The sequence below is a fragment of the Euphorbia lathyris genome, chromosome 3 (assembly GCF_963576675.1).
Source record: "Euphorbia lathyris chromosome 3, ddEupLath1.1, whole genome shotgun sequence".
In the NCBI taxonomy this organism is placed as follows: Eukaryota; Viridiplantae; Streptophyta; class Magnoliopsida; order Malpighiales; family Euphorbiaceae; genus Euphorbia; species Euphorbia lathyris.
In genome coordinates, this window is record NC_088912.1 from 111,033,512 (window position 1) to 111,053,232 (window position 19,721).

Below are 19,721 nucleotides of genomic sequence, written 5' to 3' on the forward strand. Positions count from 1 at the left end.
TTTTAAAATTTTAAGCGCCAAAATTTCGAAAAGTTTTTATGAAGGTAGTTTTAGAATAACAACTGTATTCCTTTTGTGGTTAATAAATGATATATTAATAACTAGAGTAATATATGTTATTAATTACAAGTTTAATTTATGGTCGTTACAAATGTAGTTGTTAGCGAGAGTACTTTTTTACCCACGTAGAAAAGCTTTTTTAACGAGGGTATCACAAGTACCTTCGTTAAATTTGGTCGTTATAGAATAGATTTCTTGTAGTGCTCCTTGTATTCATTATGAAATCCGGATGGGGGCTTCAACACCTTTTGATTGTTGCCATACGACAAATTTGCATGTTGGTGTTGAGGCCTCCATCCGTTATTATTATTATTATGGTGGTGATAAGCATATGAATTATGATAAGAGTTGTAGTTAGAATTGTACCTTGGATGTCCCCGTATATACCTTACACTTTCGGCATCACCGGCAAAAGGACTTCCAGCTTGGCAATCTTGCCCATGATGATCACCACCGCAATGCGAGCACATTAGGATTTGTGTTGTATTTTTGAGGCTCACTTGTACCATTAAGGAGTCTAGCTTCTTATTCATTTCGACCATGGAAATCTTAGGAGCCTTGTCTTCCACGGAAAATGTTTGATGTCGCGAGGGTCCGACAAGCCAATCTTCTTGCCATTGGACGCTTTTTCTAGCTAACTCGTTGATAAGTTCATAAGCCTTGCTTGCCGATTTCCTAAACAAATCCCCACCTGCGGCGGAATCCACGATTGCATGATTATAGGAGTTAAACCATGATAGAATGTACTTACAAGATCGTGCTTGGGGATGTCATGATGTGGGAAATTTCGGAGCAACTTTCGAAACCTAGCCCAAGCTGGGTGAAGGGCCTCGTATTCAATTTGCCTAAAGGAAGTGATATCATTTCTCAACTTAACCGTCTTGGATGGCGGGAAGTAGTAGGAAAGGAACTCCTTCTCAAGCTTCTCCCATGATGTAATTGATCCCGCCTCCAACGAGTGCAACCATTCCAGCGCTTGACCTGTCAAAGAGAAAGGAAAAAGCTTTAGACGTACGGCTTCAACCGGAACACCATTTTGCCGAGAAGTATCGACACACATTAGAAATTTATCGAGATGTTCATTGGGGTTCTCATGAAGTTCTCCTCCAAATTGACCGAGTTGTTAGATCAATTAGATTATGCTCATCTTAATCTCATAGGTGTTGGCCGGAATGGTGGGAGCAACGATTCCATTGCGATTTTGGGGCCTATGCGGAGCAAGGATCTCCATTATTGTTCTTGTGTCATTACCTCCTCCAGTTCGGACGTTGTTCACGGGTTGGACGGGTGGTCTTTGGTTTGCCTCGGGTTGGTTGGCTTTGTTGTTGAAATTGGCCATCTTTTCTCTTCGGATCCTACAAAGAGTACGTTCAATTTCAAGATCAATAGGAACGAGAGTACCACTTCGAGATTGGGTGTGCATAAACTAAAGAAGTAAATAAAGAAAATATGAACAAGAAAGAATATTGTTAGTAAAATTGTATATAAACAATTTATACAAAAAGAATGCTTAGACTAACAATAAAACGTTTTGGTCTAATATTGCAAGAAAATATAAATCCCCGGCAACGGCGCCAAAAACTTGATAGTTAGAATCTAGTAGTGCGGTAAAATATTATGATAAGTGTTATGGTTATAGATATGATCTTTCTATGTGCTTTCAAACTCTACTAGACGCTACTACGTAGGGGCAAGTGTACCTCGTTGTATCAAGTAATAATCCGGTTAAGACCGGGTATCGAATCCACAGGATTTATATCTACAAGTATTAAACTACTCGATTCTACACGTTATCTAAGCGGTGAATACTTTAGCTTGGGTTGGGTGACAACTACAAACTACTCCTAAACTACGGTGAAACAGACTCATGTAATTCAAACTCTTAATGAAGTGCTACGGGAGATGATAAGTTATAACATATGATAAATAACTCAAAATGTATTACGATTAATATTTTACTCTTGCAAAGACGATTATTTATAGACCGAACAACTCTGTGAGGTTCTAGGGTCGTGATTTCCTCTTAAGGCGACTCTAATTCTTAGGATCAGAAACTAGGGCCCGTAAGTTCCGTGGCTTCTCAATTCCTACGGTTTCCGGCTTGTCAACTCCGGTAAGGCAACACCTATGTGAATCCTAATAGATTTCAGAGCTCGTAAGCGACCTACACAATAATCAATTATAAGTATCAAAGCAAGCAATAAATACCAACACATATAGAGGAAATGAAATCGTAAAGCATATATTATAAATGTGGAATGTATAAAAGTGGAATACAACCAAACATAGTACATAGGAAGAGTACAAGCTAGTTAACAAGCAGAAAGGAAGAAGCACTAGTACAGAAATGGCTTTTAACTACGTCTTATTAGCCACGGTTTTATTATTAACTGTAGTTAAAGGTTATTGGAATCGGTTGTTTGAAACAACCGACACTAATGATGTCTTATTGGCCACGGTCAATATACAAAACCGACCTTAATAACCTTCATTTTTATTTTTGTGTTTAATTAAGAGTTATTAGCGTCGGTTTTGTAATTGACCGTGGCTAATAAAGCATAATTGGAGTCGGTTGTTTCAAACAACAAACAACCGACTCCAATGAGTCATTATTAGGTTCGACCGTTTACATAGCCGATCCTAATATCCTTTTTCCTTTTTACCAAATTCGCAGATCTAAGAAAACTCATTCGCTTGTTTTGAATTCTTTTCCTAATTCCTAGACCTAAGAAGATCTTCATCTCAAAATCTTCCTACCAAGGTCTCACCATTCCAAGACTTTTACTCTTCTAAAAACTCAGCGAGGGTCACAAAATTGTGTCAATAGTCCAACTGGTTATTTTAGAAGAAAGCATAATCCCGGGATTCAAGAAGACGATACTAAATTTTCACAGGTTCAAAACATAATTTTTTCTGGTTTCTTGTTGAAAGTAAGATACATAATCTAATTATGCAATTAGTTCTTAATTTCGAAGTGTTCCTTCAAATCTTGTTGATAACAGTCCACTCTTTGTAATTGAGAGAAGAGTTAGCTCTAGAGTTGTTGTCGACCGTCATAGAATCCGGATCCGGCCGTGGCCTCATCCTAACACCAACGAGGTTATGAGAGCGCATCAGATAATCGGGAGGGTGCAGAGAGAACAAAGGATTCAGTTTGGAGTGAAGACTCCTAAGACTATTATCGCAATCACACCGACTTATGTGCGAACTTTCCAAATGCTGCATTTGACCGGTGTTATGCACTCACTCTTGCTTGTCCTTTACGACCTTATTTGGATTGTGGTGGAAGCCGGTGGCTTCACTAACGAAACTATGTCCATCATCACGAAATCGGCACTCAAGACTATCCATATTGGATTTAAAGAGAGAATGTCGAATTCCTGGGAGGGAGGCCATAAATTGGAGGCCAAAATGCGGCTTGCTGCTTTGAGGTACCACTTTTTTTCTTTTTTGCTTGATTAGTTCGATGCTTAGATGTGGCCTTTTGCTTCTCCGTCTAGTATTTTGAATGTTAAAGTGAAGTAAATTTTAAGTCGGCCAATTTTAAATTGAATTACGGAGAAGTAGGGAATTAGACTGTTTTACTTGTTATTAGAGTGTGAACTGATGCGGTTAGATTTGTTTCTGTGGTGGAGCAGAGTTGTGAGAGAGAAGAAGCTGGATGGGGTAGTGTTGTTTGCAGATGAGAATATAGAAATTCCTCTGTCTCTTTTGAAGGATCCTTCAATGGTGGAGCCTTTAGAAAGCTGTGAGCGGCAAGTTATGCTTTGGTGGCTCCGTGTTGAAGCCCGAAGTGATAGCAAATTTCCTCCTGGATATGCTTTTCATCCTTCACCTTTACTACTATTCTAGTGTTCTTATGGTACAATTTTGATCTATGAAAATCATTTGATTTTATTTACTTTGCCATTGCATATTTGATTGTCGATTACATTTTATTTACAGGAATTGATGGATTTTTGGGTTCTAGAAAGTTGCACAGGAATACCTTTGAGTGAACCTAACATCATGGTGGTATTTTGGGTTTATAACAATATTGTTTGGTAATGTGCACATTACTTTGTCATAATTGAGAGATGGTGGAGAGAGGGTGAATGAGCTGTTGATGGACACAAATGATCTTCAATGTTCTCCACAGCTAAAACAGTGCAGGGATCACTAAACCTCTGATATTGGGTGGGATTGGGAAAATAGTCAATTAGGTAATTAATTAGGAGGTCTGACTTTGGAAATGTAGTGGAATAAATTATGTTTAAATCGGTGAGCTTCTGGCTGCTCCAAATGAAAACTCTGATGAGCTTCTAATGTTTGATAATCAGGAGGATGAATACGAAGTCTTCAATCTGTGAATCATTCATAAGAAAAACAGGTACATTTTCACTGATTCGTTGGACAATTGATACATGTGAATTGATGTAAAACCATTTTACTGATCTTATGCTGATTTATCTGCAGGACCGAGGAAAATAAGGATCTACCTGAAAATGCTCCTGAAGGCCAATTCCAAATATGACAAAATAGAAGTACGGTGTCGGTGATGAACTGACAAATATGATAAATATGACAACATTTTTCTCTTTTTTTCTTCCTTTATACTCTATTATTGTGTATGCACAAAGAATTGTATACTAGTTGCCGCCTTTTGGAATTTGCAGGAGCATGTCTTCAGTGTTTGTGAACTCCTTTGGGCAAACTTATACGACTTTCAGAAATTTAATTAAGAAATCCGGTGGTGAACCATATTTCGCACTCATTAGGCTACAAGTTAGTATGACTCAACTAATTACACATCTTCTTTTACTCGAGTTGGCTCATCTTGAGGTGACTTTGAACGTATAGCCTTTTATGTTCTAAGAATTGCTATTGTCGCCTTCGATGTATATGAATTTTTTCTAGTAAAACAAATCATTTAACTATTGTAGTTGCATTTTCTTATTAAGAAAACCATTCAGGAAACATGTAAGTACTTCTATTGTAAAACTAACAGCACACACGTGTAACTGTCAATGATTACTGTTCTTGCAGGTCATAGCACGCCAGTGTTTGGAAGCTCTAGATTACTTGCTTCACTTGGGAATTATTCATTGTGATCTGAAGCCTGAAAATTTTCTGATGAAGAGTTACGGAAGATGTGAAATAAAAGTAATTGATCTCAGAAGAAATTGCTTTCTATCGGACAACTTGTGCCTATATGTACAATCTCGTTGCTATAGAGCCTCGGAAGTCATTCTTGGTCTTCCTTATGATCAAAAGATTGACTTGTGGTCTCTCGGCTGCATCTTGGCCCGAGCTAATCTCTAGCGAAGTAAGTCAAAAGTTGTATGCATCTATGATCTTATGGGTTGCTTCAGCATCACTAAAGTTCTAACTTTGAGTATCCATGTCTTTATCAGGTGCTATTTTGAAATGATACAGTTGTAATGATGCTTGCACGTGTGGTCAGGATGTTCAGGATGTTCGGTCCTCTCGATCATGAGATGTTGTGAGGTCAGGAAACTCATAAGTACTTCACAAAAGAATATGATCTCTATCATGTAAATGAGGTCAGTTCCCCATATTTTCCTCCACTCTAAGAAACACGGAACTCTGAAACATGCATCGTTTTTTCCCTACCGCTGATAATAGAATCCGAACCTGACTAATTCTTCTACCAGGAAATGAACCAACTAGAATGATTAATCCCAGAGGAGTCTTCATTAGAGCATCATTTGGGAACTTCTGATGTCGAATTTATCGACTTCGTGACGAGTTTGCCCGAGGTTAATCCTTCGAGGCACATCCGACTGCAAAGGAGGCACTCCAGCACCCTTGGCTAGTGTATTCATACAAGTTTGTAATATCCATTTCAAATTTTGATGTCCTTTGTTTTTAGCTTAATTTGAATTTGATTACAATAGGTTTGTTTTACTTTCTAGTATATTGGATTTGCAATTTAATTATTTTCTCGAATCATAGCTATATTTGTGTACATTTTTATTGTTTTGCATTTAATTTTAGTAATACAACATGATCAATTTTTTATTATCGTAAACGATTGAGGGTAACAAATCTCGTTACCATTAATTACAGTAATACAGTAGAAAAAAATAGAGCAGGTTCAATTTGAACAGGATCAATTTTTATTACAGTAAACGATTGAGGGTAACAAATCTCATTTACCGTTAATTATAGTAATATAGTAGGAAAAAAATAGAGTAGGTTCAATTTGAACCTGCTTATATAAAATTGCTAACAACAATAACATTAGGGTCGGTTGTTCGAAATAACTGACTCTAATATAATTGACATCAGCCAAGGTTGTTAGAACAATTGACTCTAATGATTATTGGAGTTGGTTGTTACAACAACCGACTCTAATGATCAGAGCATTAGAGTCAGTTGCTACAATCAACCGTGGCTAAAGACCTCTTTAGCCACGATTTTTCATAACAACCGTGGCCAAAACATAGGATACTAGAGTCGGTTATGCGTAAAAGCCGACTCTAATGCCTCTTTGGCTACGGTCGAACAACCATGGCTAAAGATGCCAAGCATTTGTCACGCCTCTTTTGGTCACGGTCGTACAACCGTGGCTAATGACGGTAAACGACCGTGACCATAGGCCGTTTATGTACTAGTGAAGAATCGACCCTTAGGACTAGCTAACCGGACTCAAGGCCGTCTCGTAGGACTTGGAGGTGGAACTCTCGAGCTTGGTGGATACGGATCGAACGTAACTTTGACGGAGTGACGGAATGAATGTATAAGCTCTCAAGGTGGTAGTGTTTAGCTTACACAATCTCAATGAGGAAATGAGTACTAATGACTCTTATTTATATACATCAAGCTCGGGGTAAAATCATAAATACACAAGTCACAAGTAAGAATTCACACTATTTTTGCAGTTTTCACAAGGTACGCCCCACGTGGAAGGTAGTACGCCTCGCGTATCTGCAAAATTAACCCATTCCGTTGATAATTTCTTCAGCATGGACCAGATTTAGACTTATTGACTCAACCATGCCCCGTGTAGACTGGGATACTGATGGGTGTCGAATCCAAGAAAGATAATTATAACTTCATTTAGCCGAAAACAGATTGTAAAAGAGCAAGTAAAGGTCGTACCCAAAGGATTAATACTGATCTAATCACAAATATAACCAAGCAATTAACAAAAAGTAAATAGGTGGATTGAAATTGTTGATTAATGAATAAACAAAAATTGTAGAATCGAATTGAAATTGAATGTAAAATTATATGTTGGAATTTCGATTGAGGGAGATTCCGCAGGCCAAACAATTATTTTCCATCGATCATGACAGTGAGACATTATCTTAATTAACATGATCTGAATTGGTTATAGCCGTTTGTTATTCATTCCCGACCTAATCCTTCCTTAATTGTAAAGCAAATCCTAGAGCACCTAGAGATAAGCTTCTATTCAATCAGACAGTTCTAGCTTAGCGCATACAATTTAATCCGTCAAAAGCATTAGGAATTAGAAGGACCCAATCTAAGTTAACCGAATTCTTAGCGATTCCGATTTAAACCAAATCGCATGTTCATGCGCTTAATCGTTGTTAATATATTCAGATGATTACAAATTCTATTTCCTAACGTTATGAAAAAGCAAAAGTCCGGCCAAACCATCACCTGAACCTCCAATGATGGTCTGATTTTAAAGATTAACAAACATGCAAACAGCTTATAAAAATTCAGATTTCTAAATTAAAGAGTAACAATCTCACGATAGAAAATAATGCTCGCCTTTGATTAATCCCTTAGCCGAATAAAGTGTTTATCTACACATAGTCATGAATTAGACTATGATAACCATTAAAGACGATAAAAATAAATAAAGCTAACTAAGAACCCAAAAAGAGAAAAAAAAACCTAAGAAAAGAAGTTTTGTTCATCTTCTATTTATAGAGAAAACCCCCTCCTAAAAGTCAGGTAACCAAATAATATTTATCTAAATCAGCAACCTCTTTTACAAATTTCAAATCCCTGATTTTATGCCTTCTTTTTCCAGTAGGAAAAGGTCCTGATCAATTTGAACGTCAGCACATTCGGAGGTCCTTAGTCTTGGGCAAGACTAACTCCATTCTCGTTTCAGCTCCTTTAATTCAGCACCAAATTCCTTTCTGGTCCAAAGTTTCTTCAATTAAGTCCAATTCTGCTCCTTTTAATCATTTGGGTCATGTGGAGGCAAATCAAAACAAAACAAGCAATAATACCCAAAATAACACCAAATTAATTAAATAACCTAGCACTAAAGTGGACATTTGAACGTTGAATTGGAGACTTATCAAATACCCCACACTTACTCAATGCTTGTCCCCAAGCATATCAGATCATGTCAACAGCTCTTTACTCTTATGATTTCGTGTTAACCAACCTTTCCCAATCCCCCTCATAATGTAAAGATTATCAGCCATCAATTCTCAAAGCCAAGATATTATTCATGTTTAAACACACAATGTAACTACTTGAAGAATCTCAACAATTGAGTTTTGACCATGTACATAAGGTATGAATTAAAATCAACAACACCCTCATAGAAGCCACTCATTACACTCAAGTGTTTGGGCTATAATTAACGTCAAGAAATCACTCAAGTTGCAACCTAGAATGAAATTACCATAAGCTTGCCAATATATCAAATCTCCATCACTTAGTACGAATTCAAGACACTAAATCAAAGGGACTTAAAATGGGGTGTAACGTAGGCTAGGGTAAATGTTTGGAAAGGAAATGAGGAGAAAGGGAAACCGATGAAAGTGGAAATGGCCAAAATGAAAACCAAAACACAATTATGTACAAACTACTTACAGTTCTCAAATTTCAGAATGAATGAATGAGATGAACTTAATTAATTATAAACAAATTGAATTGAACAAACTAACAAGAATTTTTTTGTTTTTTTTTTCTTTGCCTCTGGTATATATTTTTTTTTCTTTTCTGAGGCTCCTTTTTTTTATACTTGAAGAAGATAATACTAGAACAAGGAAGTTACGCTTTTTTGTTTGCGAGCTAATGTCCATTTAAACACCTTTGAAGCACAACCACATATATATAAAGGATCATTAAGTTGAATCCTCGTACTTTGATGAACTTGTGGTTAATTTGAATATGGAAATTGCTCAAACCAACAACTAAACATAGAAATAAATGAAAGAATATACAGACTCTGATGGCTAGAACGTCCCTGGCCAAGGGACTCAAAACAACGGTGTGTCAAGAATGGGAAAAGGCTCAAATGTGGCTAACTAAGGGCTGGTACTGTTATTTTTGTTAGTCTTGAGCAAGACTAAGGGTTGGGATTTTATTTGAAATGGCTAAGAAAAGAAACCTACTGCCCTTATCATTTTTAATGTTTGAATACATCAGTGTGGTCTCGAAATGCATAACATGACAAGTTCTAGAGTTCCAAACTAGAATTGGATAACACTTAGAAAGAATAGCACAAAGTGTAATATTTTTGTTCTCGCATTTAGGCTAAAAAACTTTCCAAAAATTAGGGTCAAATTGTGTTGTTTCATTCAAAATGTATGTCATGTAATGTGAGATTAGTCAAGTGGTTCATATGCATGCTTGAGACAATTGTGCAATCCTGACCTTTTCAAATCGACAGCTTTATTCAAAACAAAACTTAGGGGTTTCAATACTGAATTGGCAACCTATTTTCAACCAAGTGCAAACTGAGAGCTACCATTGTTATTTCTAGGGACAAAACAAAGGGTGGACACCCACACTATTGCAGACTTATTTACAATTATAGAATCATTAATCACATATTCATGTTATGTTTAGATTTTTTTTGTCTTCAGTCAGAATCTTTTCAACAATATGCACAGCAAACCCATTAATCATCACAATCAGAATCACAAGTCAAGCACTGCTATAGTAAAAACCCCTCCCCCACGTTCTCCTCGCACTGTCTCAGTGCGGAATTCACAAAAATTAGGGGCAAAGGGCAGTAAACATGAGAAAAATGAATAAACGGAGAAGAAAAGATTATGCTTACTGTCCTTTGTTTGGTGGTTCACGTGCTGGGTTTGTCGTGTCTGTTGAAGTCACAACCATCACTGGTTGCGATATGAAAAAGACGGCGATGATGTGCGAATGGAAGGGGAAAAATTGAAGTGAGAAATTGAAGGAAAGGGAATGATGCTGGTCGAATTTGAGAGAGGAGAGGGATTTGTGGAATGGAAAAGAATTAATAAAATCAAAAATCAAAAATTGAAGGAAGTGAAAGTGGAAGGTGGTGATGGTAGAAAATAAATTGAAATTGGAAAGTGGGAATGAGGGAGTGATGGCTAGTTGGTCGAAATTGCAAGTGAGGGAGTTGGTGGAGGTGAAGGTGAAGATGAAAGAAAGAATGTGGAGGTGGCGAGGTGAGGGTGAAGGGTTCTGAATTTGTGGAACGATGGAGTTCGGCAATTAGGGTAAGGATTAATTAGTTTAAAATTGCCTTATTTTTTTTCTTTTTCACCACTCTTATTTCCAATTTGCCTGCTAAACACTCATGGGATTTTATTAACTCCATAACTCTTTCTCTTGGGCCTTTATTCCTCCATTCTTTTCTTTCCTTCACACCTGAAAAATCAAAACCCAGAAATTTAAGTCATTTGAAGAAGATGATGGTAAAATTGGTTATTCCATATGAATTGAATAAATCAACAAATAAATAAACAAAGACTGAATATAAATGACAGATGCTGGTCCTGGGCAGGACCAACACTGGGTTGCCTCCCATTAGCGCCTCTAGTTAACGTCTTTGGCTAGACGGAATCGAGCTTTAAGGCTAGTCTCCAGGAACTTGTATCTTCATAACTTCACCACTTTCAATCGGGATATTCTCATAAAATGGCGTATGGCCATTTACTTTTTGCACTTTCCCGTTCTCCAAACGCAGAATTTCCACAGCCTCATTCCTTAGTTCCTCAAGCTCTTGTACTTTCAGCTTCCTGAGTTTTCCTGCTTCATCAATATTCATGTTACACTGCTCAATTGCCCATAAGGCTCTGTGTTCTGATTTTGGTTCCTGCAAAAGGGAAGCTAAAAGATGTTGAGTGGTGTGTGAAATTGTTTTAGCATTAGAACGCTCAGGTTCTGATTTCAGAGCTGCCAACTGTTGCATTACTTCCTGCACATCTTCTCTAATCTCCAGTTCTTTCTCCTCTATTTTTCTGCTCACATTTAAGCTTTCTTCTATAACTACTTGCATCTTGTCTTCCCTACATGCTTCAAAAACTTGATGAGTTATTGGTTCAATAACTATGCCACAAACAGAAGACACTTCATTAGGAATTTTCATGGCCTTATAAACATCAAATTGAACAATTTTACCATCAAACTCCATAGTCATTGTTCCTTTGTGAACATCGATTTTTGTCCGAGCAGTTGTTAGGAATGGTCTACCTAACAGGATTTCCGATGAATATGAATAGTGGTCTTCATCTTCCATGTCTACGATATAGAAATCAGCTGGGAAAAGTAAACCATTAACCTGCACAAGAACATCTTCCAACAAACCTTCAGGATAAACTATAGATCGGTTAGCGAGTTGGATTAGTACTCCTGTTTCCTCTAAAGGACCAGCATTTAAAGATGAATAAATTGATTTAGGCATGACATTAATTGACGCTCCTAGATCACACATTGCTCTCTTAATACTAGAAGTCCCAATTTGAGAAAAAATAGCAAACATACCTCTATCCTTACATTTTTGTGGCATTTTCTTTTAGAGTACACCAGACACATTCTCACCCATGGTAATCTTTTCATACCCAATTTTTTGAATCTTGTTAGCAAATAATTCTATAAGGAATTTAGCATATCGAGGGATTTTTCTAATAACATTAAGCAATGGAATATTCACCTCAACCTTACGAAATACCTCAAAGATGTCTTTCTCCTCTTTTTCTTTCATTGATTTGGCTAAACGACTAGGGAAAGGGACCTTAATTACAAAAGGCATGCCTTGCTCTTCGGATGACTTACCAGCTGAACCTTCTATAGCTAAACCTTCCGTTTCTTTTTTGAATACCTCCTTTTTGCTTGCAGATTTCTCTGACACAGTCTATTCTGATTTAGAAGTACATTTAGTCTTGGGCAAGACTAATTCTTTTCCACTGCGAAGCGAGATTTCACTCACATTATGTCTCTAATTCGCCTTAGTTTGTGAAGGTAACTTCCACTGGGACTGTATTGCACTCAAAGTGGTCGCTATCTGACTCATTTGCTTCTCTAAATTTTGGAAGTTGGCTTGAAAATTCGCATTGACCTTGCCTTGTTCTTCCTGAAACTTCAACAGGTTAGACATTACAAACTGATCATTGGAATTTGACATCATACCTGAATTTGGATCTGTTTGAACATGTCTATATTGTTGAGGTCTTTGTTGATACTGTTGGGGAATGCTTGGTTGAAGCACATTATTTTGCTGCTTGTAGCTGAGGTTCAGATGATCACGTAATCCGGGATTATATGAATTTGAGTATGGGTCATACTTATGTAGAGGTTGCCCCTGATATCCGAGGACAACATTAATCTGTTACGGTGTTCCTTCATGCAATGTGGGACATTCATCTATAGCATGTCCAATAACCGAGCATATCCCGCATGTTTTTGTTGTCACATTTAACTTCAATTGTCTCTGTTAGAACGCCATAGTATTCAAGCTGTTGTTTAATCCATAGGACTTGAGCAACACAGCTTCCAGCAGCAATGTACTCAGCTTCAGTGGTAGACAAGGCAACTGACGCCTGCTTCTTGCTGAACCAGGATACGAGGCAGCTTCCTAGGAAGTGGCATCCTCTAGAGGTGCTTTTTCGTTCAAGCTTGTCTCGTCCATAGTCAGCGTCAGTGTATCCAACGAGTGTAAAATCATGAGTGTTGGGATACCATAACCCTCCATTCACTGAACTTTGCAAATATCTAAGGATTCTTTTTACAGCTATGTAATGAGATTCCTTAGGGTTAGATTGATATCTATCACAGTAACATACTGAGAACTGAATGTCCGGTCTACTTGCTGTTAAGTAAAGTAGAGAGCATATCATACCTCGATACAATTTGCTGTCTACCGACTTACCATTCTCGTCAGCACAAAGGACAATGTCAGTGTCCATAGGAGTAGATATTGGCTTGCAATTTTCAAGATCATATTTCTTCAATATCTCCTTGGCATATTTAGCTTGACTGATGAAGATGCCATTTTTTTCTTGTTTAATTTGAAGTCCAAGAAAGAAGTTGAGTTCTCCCATCATTGACATTTCAAACTCAGTCTGCATTTGCTTGCTAAATTCCTTGCACATTGACTCGTTAGTTGCACCAAAAATAATATCATCAACATAAATTTGAGCCAGCAGGGTATCTTTACCCTTTCTCTTAATGAATAAGGTTGTATCAGCTTTGCCTCTGACATAATTTCTAGTCAGCAGGAAACTGGTCAGCCTCTCATACCAAGCACGTGGTGCTTGCTTAAGGTCGTACATAGCCTTTTTGAGTTTATAAACGTGGTTTGGGAATTTAGGATCCTCAAACCCTGGAGGCTGATTAACATAAACTTCCTCGTTTATAACTCCATTAAGGAATGCATTCTTAACATCCATTTGAAATAGTTTAAAGTTCATATAACTTGCATAAGCACATAAATTCTAATAGCCTCTAGCCTTGCCATTGGGGCAAAGGTCTCACCATAGTCAATACCTTCTTGCTGACTGTAGCCCTGAGCTACAAGCCTCGCTTTGTTCCTGACTACGTTTCCTTGTTCATCCAGCTTGTTGTGGAAGACCCATCTTGTTCCAATGGTCTTCTGACTCATTGGATGTGGCACTAACTCCCATACATCATTTCTTCTGAATTGATCAAGCTCCTATTGCATTGCGCTCATCCAGAATTCATCGTGCTCAGCTTCAGCGAAGTTCTTTGGTTCCTGAACTGAGACAAAGGCTACGTTGCTGAGGTATCTCCTGAGTTGATTTCTTGTCATCAGGGTATTCTCAGCGGCATCAAGAATAGCACTCTCTGAGTGTCCTCTTGGTATCCTTATCTCCTTTGGTAAATTGATGTCTTGTGCTGTCTGTGTTTCAACAATCTCTGCAGGTGTAGACTGGTGAGTGAAAACAATTTGAGGTTCACTTTTACCTTTGGTCAGCCCTTGAGGGAATGACTCAGCGGCTGTATCTTGCTCAGCGGGTGCTGAGTGTGGATCATCCTCGGTCAGCGGCTGATATCTTCCTGCAGGGCTAGTTTCGTCGAACTCAACATGTACTGACTCTTCTAAAACTTGAGTTCGTTTATTGAAAACTCTGTATGCTTTGCTGTTTGTTGAGTAGCGTAAAAAGATAGCCTCATAAGCTTTTGAGTCAAACTTAGCTAAACTATCTTTGGTGTTTAAAATAAAACATTTACAGCCAAAGGCTCAAAAGTATCTAATAGTATAGGTCTAACAAGAGCCCTATTAAGAATATAGCACGTTGTGTTGACAGCTTCTCCCCAAAAGTACTTTGGAAGCCTATGCTCACTCAGCATTGTCCTGGCTATTTCAACCAAGGTTTTGTTCTTCCTTTCAACAACCCCATTTTGTTGAGGCGTTCTAGGAGCAGAAAAATTATGGTCAATGTCGCTGGCTTCACAGAATTCAACAAACTGCTGGTTTTTGAATTCTCCACCATTATCACTTCGGATGTGAGCCAATTTTAGGTCTTTATCATTTTCAAGTTTTCTAACCAAATTTGAAAATGTCTCAAAGGTCTCATCCTTGCTACTCAGCAAGATGATCCAAGTGTACCGAGAAAAGTCATCTACAATGACCAAGGAAAATCTTCTTCCACCCAGACTCAGCGGCTGGACTGGACCGAAGAGATCCAAGTGTAGTAAATCTAATGGACGCTTAGTCGAGACAATGTTTTTGCTATGAAAAGATTGTTTGGTTTGTTTTCCAGCTTGGCAAGCGTGGCATAGTTGATCTTTTTCAAATTTAAGTTATGGCAGTCCCTCAACCAATTGCTTTCTTGCTAATTTGGCCAGGAGGTCCATGCTTACACGACCAAGTCTCCTGTGCCATAGCCAGGAATTTTCTTCCTTTGATACTAAGCATACAGTTTTTGAAAACTTTTTCTTTAAGTTCAGCATGAAGACATTATCAATGCGAGGGGCAGTCAAAATTAACTCATTAGTTTTACCCTCGAATTTACATCCAGTGTCATCAAATATAACTTTTCTCCCATTGTCACATAGCTGAGCTACGCTGAGTAAGTTATATTTGAGTCCGCTGACTAGGGAGACAGACTCAATAGTAGGATTACCTCCAATGGTTCCTGACCCTACTATCTTACCCTTTTTGTTGTCTCCAAAACTTACGCTTCCTCCTCGTTTACGCTCAAATGTGATGAACTGAGTTTCATCACCAGTCATATGCCTCGAGCATGCACTGTCAATATACCACATCTTTGACTTCTCAGCACACCTCACCCTTACCTGCAATGTAACTAGTTACTTTTAGGTACCCAATTCTTTTTGGGTCCTTGCTTGTTAGGTTCAACAGGTAAAGCATCATATTTTATTTTATGACGGCATACATGGACAGTATGGCCATTCTTTCCACAGAAGTCACAACTGACCTTCCGTTTAGGATGTCTCACTAACTGGTCAGCACCCCAGTGAGAGCGTGCCAGCACACCTTTGTGGTGTGTCCTTTCTTCCCACAGAAGTCACACTGGACATTCCGCTGAGGATTCCATCTCTGCTGACTAGTACCTCGGTACTGAGTATTCAGAGGAATATTTCTTTTGTTTGGAACCTTTAGTTGGTTCTGGATAGTTGTGACGTCCTTTCTCAGTTTCTTAGAATCTGATTGGACCTCAGAGACAAACTTATGCATGATCTCCATGTTATCATGCAAAGTTGAGTTGTCCTGAAGAAGGAATCTGAGGTCACTCAGCTTGACCTCTTCAACCTCGTCACATCGCCTGCTGAGTGCTCTAACTTTCTTATTACACTTTTTGACAAGTGTGTAGAGGTCACTAAGGGCATTAACCATTTCATTTCTGAGCAGGGGTAGTGATATTACCTCATTTGATTGCTCCTCATCGTCAGATGCAATGGAGGGGTCAGCATGCTCAGAGACACACGGCTCAGCAAGTTCGTCAGTCATGAAGCAAATCTTCGCTGACTCAGTGGCATCGGCTTCTGATGATGAAGACTCGTCACTGTCGCTCCATGTTGCCACCATTGCCTTTTTGCCGTTCTTCCTTTCTTTCCTCAGCGTGGGACAATTTGACTTGATATGGTCAGTTTGATGACATTCAAAGCATGTAATGGGCTTTGAGCTGTCCTTCTTGTATTTGATGTCGCTAGACTCAACTTTATACTTATCAAACTTCTTGTAAGGCTTCTTAGAATATTTGTCATTCTTTCTGAACAGCCTTTTCATCTTCCTGGTGAACATAGCCATCTCCTCATCGTCTGTTGAGCTCCCATCAGTGGAGTCAGCTTTCATGACAAGAGACTTTTGCTTCTTGTCTTCAGACTTTTCCTTCACCTCGAAATTCTTCATTGAGATCTCATGGGTCAGCAGTGAGCCGATGAGTTCATCATATTTGTAGGTGGTTAAGTCTTGAGCTTTCTCAACAGCAGTCTTCTTTGCTTGCCAGTTTTTAGGAAGACTCCTAAGAATCTTCTTGACTTGTTCTTCCTCAGTGAAGATCTTCCCAAGTCTCTTGAGCTCGTTGATGATGTTTGTAAACCTTGCATTTATGTCAGAGATTCCTTCATCATCGTTCATTTCGAACAGCTCGTACAGTCTCATCTGCTGGTTCACCTTGGACTCCTTCACTTTGTTGGTTCCTTCGTAGGTGACCTCCAGTTTCTTCCAGATCTCTTGCGCTGACTCACAACCTGAAATCTTGTTATATTCTGTAAAATCAAGAGCACAGTGAAGCATGTTTATAGCCGAAGCGTGATTTTGTAGCTTCTTGAGATCATCTTCTGTCCATTTGGCCTCAGCTTTAACAACTGTTTGGCCAGCCACAACTTCAATAGGAACAAATAGGCCTTGGACTATTGAAAGCCATGCACTCATATTTGTTGCCTGAATAAAGTTTGTCATCCTATTCTTCTAGAAGGTGTAGTTAGACCCGAAGAATAGGGGAGGCCGAGTAATGGACAGCCCCTCAGGTAAGATCTGAGTTGTCTGGTTTCCTGGGAGAAACCGAGTGATGTTTTCAGCCATAGTGGGGATCAGCTCAAGGTAGTTAAACCTTTCACAGTGAGCTTTTAAGCTCTGATACCACTTGTTGGTCCCTTATAACGTAACAAGTTAGTTCCAAGGGGGGGATAGGAACTATTTAAAATTTTAGTACGTTAAGGCTGACTTCTTTTTCTTTGAAAAGGATTACACAGCGCGCTGAGTGAATTAAGACACTAGCTTAGTCAACTGGTGACTAAGTCAGCTTCTTTCTATGAGTTAGGAGATAGCACTTGAGTCTATTCCTGAACTCAGATACTCAATGCACACAACTCAGCGTGACGTCTTTACTTGGTCAGTTTTGTTTAAGCAAGCAATATATATATCAAGGAGTTTAAGGTTAGAAAGATGTTACTCAGCAGATTTATCCAGGTTCGGCCTCTAAGCCTACGTCCTATCCCCGGAACACGTTCCGAGCTTTCGAATTCTCTACTGAGCTCTTTAACGGTAGAGCATCAAACCTTTTACAACAAGAAGCTGAGTATAACAAGAGTACATTCCTCTATACCTCTACTCACTCCTATTATATTGCTGAGTACTATAACCGAGTACTCAGCCTCTCCTTTCTAATTCTAGAAATGATAATAAGATTGTCCTAAACAACAATTGCTAAGACACTTTAGATGATTGAATAATCACTCTAGACTTTTACACAGTAATATGGAAATTGGTGTAAGTATTTTCTTTGCTTTTTCACACAGATTCTTCGAGTAGAAATTTGGTCAGCGTAATGGCTTGTTGAAGATCTTATTTTTGGTGCAACTAACGAGTCAATGTGCAAGGAATTTAGCAAGCAAATGCAGACTGAGTTTGAAATGTCAATGATGGGAGAACTCAACTTCTTTCTTGGACTTCAAATTAAACAAGGAAAAAATGGCATCTTCATCAGTCAAGCTAAATATGCCAAGGAGATATTGAAGAAATATGATCTTGAAAATTGCAAGCCAATATCTACTCCTATGGGCACTGACACTGTCCTTTGTGATGACGAGAATGGTAAGTCGGTAGACAGCAAATTGTATCGAGGTATGATAGGCTCTCTACTTTACTTAACACCAAGTAGACCGGACATTCAGTTCTCAGTATGTTACTGTGCTAGATATCAATCTAACCCCAAGGAATCTCATTACATAGCTGTAAAAAGAATCCTTAGATATTTGCAAAGCTCGGTGAATGCAGGGTTATGGTATCCCAACACTCATGATTTTACACTCGTTGGATACACTGACGTTGACTATGGACGAGACAAGCTTGAACGAAAAAGCACCTCTGGAGGATGCCACTTCCTGGGAAGCTGCCTCGTATCCTGGTTCAACAAGAAGCAGGCGTCAGTAGCCTTATCTACCACTGAAGCTGAGTACATTGCTGCTGGAAGCTGTGTTGCTCAAGTCCTATGGATTAAGCAACAGCTTGAAGACTATGGCGTTCTAACAAAGACAATTGAAGTTAAATGTGACAACAAAAGTGCAATTGATCTATCAAAGAACCCAATCCAGCACAGCAGGATGAAGCATGTCAGCATCAGACATCACTTCATTAGAGACCATGTACTCAAGGGTGAGATCAAGCTGACCTATGTCCCAATGGATGAGCAGCTTGCGGATATCTTCACGAAGCCACTGGCTCTTGAGCAGTTCAGCATACTGAGAGAAGCCATTGGTATGTTTAATCCTCTTCAGTAAATTCCAGTTCTAAATATATATTCATGCTGAGTGAATTACCATGCTGAATGATTTATGCTATTACTTGCTGAGTGAATAGATGTATGCTGAGTGTTTAATGCTAAATAAATGAATATCACATACTGAGCAAATATGCACACTGAGTAGTTATCTCAAACTGAGCAACCAATTATTTAAACCATCCGTCTGTGCAAAAGTGACTACTCAGAATATAGAACGATTAGAATTCTAACACTGAGTAAAAGAACCGTTGCACTTAATGCTAAAGCACGCGAATAGCCACCTAGGATGACGTATGCGCCGAATGTGTCATAAATGCCAGGATCCTTGTCGGTTGACAATCCCAAGGACAAACTGACACATGGATTGGATAAGATCCACCTCTCACCTCTATAAATAATGGGCAAATCCCCATTTTTATCTCTTTACGCCTACAGAATTCTCTGGCATAAATACTTTCTCTCTCAAAAACTTCAAATCATTCATATCTTCTCTGCGAAAATGACGAACGATTCTGTAAACATCTCCGATGCCGGTCACCCATCCGCTAGAAACCCTAAGCCTCCTACCCAGCATGATCAAACCAAAGCTACCACACCGAGCAAGAAAACCCAGACTGACCAATGTAATTCCTCTAAGTCGAAGAAACCTAAGCAACGAACCTACACCAAGGTCTATGAGAACGTTAGGGAGTATAAGATGGGCTACTCAAGGTGGTTCTCGAAAGAATTTGTGGAAACCGA

General features: G+C 38.7%; 1 protein-coding gene across 1 annotated transcript; it reads left to right on the forward strand.

Annotated features, from left to right (window-relative positions):
• The first annotated feature begins 1,135 nt into the window (after positions 1–1,135).
• LOC136222881 (probable beta-1,4-xylosyltransferase IRX14H) lies at positions 1,136–5,984 on the forward strand. Its single transcript, XM_066010566.1, has 7 exons — positions 1,136–1,494; positions 3,036–3,491; positions 3,699–3,922; positions 4,006–4,429; positions 4,516–5,365; positions 5,454–5,603; positions 5,715–5,984. Exons 1-3 carry the CDS (start codon positions 1,136–1,138, stop codon positions 3,910–3,912), a joined length of 1,029 nt encoding a protein of 342 aa, XP_065866638.1. The 3' UTR covers positions 3,913–3,922; positions 4,006–4,429; positions 4,516–5,365; positions 5,454–5,603; positions 5,715–5,984.
• The last annotated feature ends 13,737 nt before the right edge of the window (positions 5,985–19,721 follow it).

Bases quoted from the DNA above. Each gene is read 5' to 3' on its own strand.
- LOC136222881 (XM_066010566.1), top strand. From the start codon at position 1,136: ATGTTCATTGGGGTTCTCATGAAGTTCTCCTCCAAATTGACCGAGTTG. The intron at 1,495-3,035 runs GTAAATAAAGAA...TTAATTTCGAAG, and splicing joins GGTGTGCATAAACTAAAGAA to TGTTCCTTCAAATCTTGTTG. The intron at 3,492-3,698 runs GTACCACTTTTT...GTGGTGGAGCAG, and splicing joins ATGCGGCTTGCTGCTTTGAG to AGTTGTGAGAGAGAAGAAGC.